This window comes from Haliaeetus leucocephalus, unplaced genomic scaffold (assembly GCF_000737465.1).
Source record: "Haliaeetus leucocephalus isolate CR32 unplaced genomic scaffold, Haliaeetus_leucocephalus-4.0 Scaffold157, whole genome shotgun sequence".
NCBI classification, from domain to species: Eukaryota; Metazoa; Chordata; class Aves; order Accipitriformes; family Accipitridae; genus Haliaeetus; species Haliaeetus leucocephalus.
The window spans coordinates 461,901-466,357 of record NW_010972593.1 but is presented as its reverse complement, the minus strand read 5'-3'; the positions used below and the strand labels follow the sequence as shown (position 1 = coordinate 466,357).

At 46.2% G+C, this 4,457-nt stretch overlaps 1 protein-coding gene across 1 annotated transcript; it reads right to left on the bottom strand.

Annotated features, from left to right (window-relative positions):
* Window positions 1-2,080: 2,080 nt before the first annotated feature.
* On the bottom strand, window positions 2,081-4,454 carry SMIM7 (small integral membrane protein 7). Its single transcript, XM_010562197.1, has 4 exons — window positions 4,423-4,454; window positions 4,273-4,325; window positions 3,446-3,536; window positions 2,081-2,866 (listed from the first exon to the last, which is right to left on the bottom strand). Exons 1-4 carry the CDS (start codon window positions 4,452-4,454, stop codon window positions 2,851-2,853), a joined length of 192 nt encoding a protein of 63 aa, XP_010560499.1. The 3' UTR covers window positions 2,081-2,850.
* Between the last annotated feature and the right edge of the window lie 3 nt (window positions 4,455-4,457).

Below are 4,457 nucleotides of genomic sequence, written 5' to 3'. Positions count from 1 at the left end.
GGAAGGGGGGGAAAAGAGGGAACCGCGACGGCGCGACCGGGCCCGGGCCCGACTGTTCCGCTCGGGGCCAAACTCAACTGTGGGCAGGAGCCAGCCCCGCGCAGGGCACCCTGGGACACGCCCGACGCCGTAACGCACGGCGCGCCCCTGACGCCCCGCCGCACGCACCGGCGGGCACGGACGGCGCCTGCGCAGTGGGGGTTTTGCGGGAGGAGCTGCGCGCCTGCGCAGTGGGCGGGAAAGGGGGGGGCGCGCCTGCGCGGGTGGAGGGAAGGGGGAGGCCGGAGGGTTATGGCGGACGGCGGAGCGCCGAGCCCCGGGGCTCGGTTCGGAGGGGAGAGGAGCGAGTCTTGCGTCCCCGCCGAGGCCCCGAGAACGGCTGGCGGCGGGGTTAGGCGGGCGGCGGTGCTTCTACAGGGCAGCCCGGGCTGAGCAGGCGGTCCCCGGGCGGGTGGGGGGATGAAGCCTCGTGGGGAAGAGAGGGGCGAAGTGAATTAATTTGGGGAATAAAGCATCGCCCCTCGGCGACCGCGGACCTAACGCCATGGTATGTGTCTTATTTCAGGGTCGCAGGCAGGGGCCCTGGTCCTGTCGGTCGCGAAAAACCCAGCATGTTCTGGAAGAAGGTGTTAGGAGTGAATGTTTTTGCCAAGCGGCAGAACGTTTTATTTCCATTATTTTCAAAATAATGGGTCGGGCAACCATTACAAAAAAAGAGTTAACCTTACAAAACCTGAACGAGTAGTTCTTTATACAGACGTGTTTACCTTCTCACTTGTCTCCTCGATTCAGAAGAAGGCACAAGTGAAAAGCAAGTCAGGTTTCCAGAAGCTCAGAGTACAAAAACTGACTTGGTACAAAAGCAGCCGTACCACAAAAACACTGACTGACGGCGAAAGACATCCTGCGCCATGCCGGGTAAGCCATCAGCCCAGCATTTAAACTTTCCAAAACATTTAAGAGCAGCTTCAAATTAACTGGTAATTTTTAAAGCACCTGCTTAGGAGCTGAACGACGACTTTTATTCTTGTGAACAACTGAAATCCAGAGGCAACAGCACGCTATTAAGGCACGCAATCTATTTAGAGCAGCAAAATCGTCCGTATTCCTTTACCAGGAGAGCCTGATCATCCTCTATTTCCTGTATTCACTTTATTCAAAGCGTTGCTCAGAAAGCAGACTGTCAGTTCTGCACAGGATCAACCATTTTTTCCGAGTAAGAATTAAAGCCCCCCAAGTCCAAACCCAAGCCCCAGAGCCCCAGCGCTGCGGTGCCGAGTCCAGGGGCCTCTAATGTGTTACACACGGATGCTGATGGCCGCTTCTGCCCCTCCCCTTTACATTGCAGGGGAAGACTTGGCTTAATGAAAATTAGGGAGAAAATGTTTTCCAAGAACTATATAAAGCACTGGATTTTGTTTGGATGCCATGACAAGGCAGCATGCTACTTGGGGTTTTTTTCTCATTCAAAAGAATTGGGAAGAGGTTAAAATATAAAACACAGAAATTACAGACAAGAAAAGGAATATGTTTAAATTTAACCTAGGATTGTAAGTATTTCCAGACAGTTCAAACCACACTTGAAGGATCCCTTCCTCCGTTCATTTTTCTGTGTTTATTATAGCAAGGCATCTTCCCTCAAACTACCCTTCCCCTTTTGTGTTTCATTAACGTGAAAACTTCAGTTAACACAAAAGACGATGAATTGAGTGAATTGCTGTGAGTTCCCAACACTTGTGTCTGACTGCTTGACTGCATCCAGATAGAATTCAAGGTATTCACTAAAACCTGAGCCTCAGAATCATTTAAGTGAGGCCTCTCTCTCTCCTTCTTAACAGTCAGACAGCTAAAGAAACTGAAGCTGAGGAAGCTCCGCTAATAGTTTACAGTTTGATTTAAAAGATACCCAGCACTGCACTCTCTTAAATTATCTTGGTGAGGCTGGGGAAAAGTTTCTGGTCGAAGAGGCTAACTTCCCATAAATAAAAATAACACAAGAATCCAGACACAATTACAAGACTAGTTACAGTTTAACAAAACGCACCAATACAGAGTTGATTTCTCCTGTAACAGAATGGACAAGGCATCAAATACGTATTTTACCCTTAAATAAGAACAACTTTATTCAACCAAATCCAAGATTATTCCAAAACTATTCCTTAGCATTGGCTTATAGAATTATTTTTGCTATTGTTCCTATTCAAAATCCCTTACGTATTGCTTAGAAAAAAACCCTTGAGATTTTAATTTAAAAAGCATTTCGTTGGAAAAACAGTGAGAAGGTCAGAATCCCATTTTCTTAACCATCCTTTTCTATTTCTCCAACAAAACTAAATGGAATAGTGAGAAGTTACACCAATACTTTGCTCAACTTTATAAAAACGAGAATCGAGAAGTACGACTTCCAAGTACCCTAGACAACGGTGACATTACCAGACACAGCCAGAGCTGAGAGTGACTAACAATGCAGAGTTTTAAGACTGTGGTCTTCAGTCGTGCTCCAATTCTACCTCGCATACTGGGCACTACACTCTAAGCCTAGCAAAACAATTTTAAGTTCTCTTTATTTCAGTAAAGTTGAAATAATTTTACTTTGAAGATTTTGGCTTAAGGGCCTAAAGGCTCAATCCCCCCAACAGCAAGCAAACCAGCACGCACCATATTATTACATGACTGGCTGAAGAAGATGAACGTGTCCCGTCCCTTGAGCGTGTTAGGAGTTTGTACCGAAGAACAGGCCACAATCCCAGGGCTGACGTTTGAAAGCATTATAATATTTTACTTTATAGAAAAGTTATGTTTCCAGCCAAAAGTCTCTTCCAAGTTAACAGACATGTTTGTGGATGACTTTCAAGATCCAAATAACCTAGTGGATGCAACAGAAAAAAGCAGATGAGAACCAGGTGCAACTGTGAACCATCGTGCCAACGCCCTTCAAACTCACACCACCAGTGCACATCTGGCCATTGGTTTTACTCCCCCATACATCAGACCATATAGTGAAAGGAAAGCAGCATGCTGGCTTGTCTATCAGAACTAAAACCTGTTATTTCCAGAGACTGTTCTCGAGGCCGATTCCATTCTATTACTCGGTGGGGTTTTTCCCCCCCCAAAATGAAAAACATCCCAAAAGTTAAACTGAAATGCTGACCCAAATGATGTTTTATCTTAGCGACCCACAACAAGGAACACTACATCTACAGCTAAAGGACTCACACGCTGGCAGAGAAGGTTTTCATGCACTACAGGTGCCCACATTAGCAAAAAACTGTGATGTCAACCAATGTCTCTTTGAAGATTGAAATAAACAAGTGAAATGAAAAGGAATTACTGAACAATAGAGTGGGAGAAAAAGAGATCCAAAAAGAAATGTAAGCGCAAGAACAATCCCAACATATATGACTGCCTATAAACAAATGACAAGATGTTGCACGGCGTTACTTACACAATCATGCAGAACATCATGAAGACGTTCCACAAGGCAATGAAGATTCGAAAATATCTGAGACTCAGCAAGAACTCTCTGATATTGTCACCTAAAAATCAAGAGGAGAAGCCCTTGATGTGAAAAATACCTAACACACTGAGAAGTCATATTTTCAACACTGCCTGAAAAACATAAGCAACTCTGACAGGAGAAAAAAACCCAACAAAACAAAAAGGTCAAGACAACAAAAAATCTGAAAGATGAAGTTTTAGATGTATGATCTGTGCTATGTTCAGTGCATCCTTATAAGGGCATGTGGCAAAATAAACAATAAATGATAAAAAGGGGTCACGTTTTAGGGAAGGTCACCCCCTGTTGTCATTTACAGCCTTCCTGACACTTTTAACCAGCAAGCAGAGATACAGAGGAGCAATGCGCGTGCATAGACACCAAAATGGAAATCGGGCTGTAAGCAGAGCGTTACCTCTGTAGCACAGGCACCTACATACAAAAATGCAGAAGGAAATGTGCGGTTTTGTATTTCTTCTGAAATCACCAATTTGGGATCAACAGTTAGGCTTAGCATAGTACGTAAACATCATGGAGGACAATTTTAGGTTGCAATTTAGTAAACCAGTTACTCCAGCCACAGAGTAATTAACATCCACACAAAACGGGGTTAAACTTGTACTTTGGCGCCTTGAAAATGCTTTAACCAACAATTTCCTTCAGAAAACGCCCATTCCTGTATCTATTTCGACAACCCCGAGCAGACGGTCCAGGCCTAAGGGTGCAGGCTGGCTGTGCCCAGACCCCGCTCCGCGGTTCCGGGTCCCCTCCGTTACCGGTCGTGGGTTCCCTCGATTCCTCGCCGAAGCCCTCCGTGTCTCTCTTCCTCCTGAGGGACAGCGAGGGGAAGGGCTCCGTATGAGGTAGGGTGAAGACCACCACCCCCCCCAAACCCTCCCTCCTTCCCTTCCTCCCTGCCCGCTCACAGCCTGAAGTTGAGCACGGCGCCGGCGTTCATCAG

Bases quoted from the DNA above. Each gene is read 5' to 3' on its own strand.
- SMIM7 (XM_010562197.1), bottom strand. From the start codon at position 4,454: ATGAACGCCGGCGCCGTGCTCAACTTCAGGCT. The intron at 4,326-4,422 runs GTGAGCGGGCAG...GCTGTCCCTCAG, and splicing joins GCCGTGCTCAACTTCAGGCT to GAGGAAGAGAGACACGGAGG. The intron at 3,537-4,272 runs GTAACGGAGGGG...CTTGATTTTTAG, and splicing joins ATCGAGGGAACCCACGACCG to GTGACAATATCAGAGAGTTC.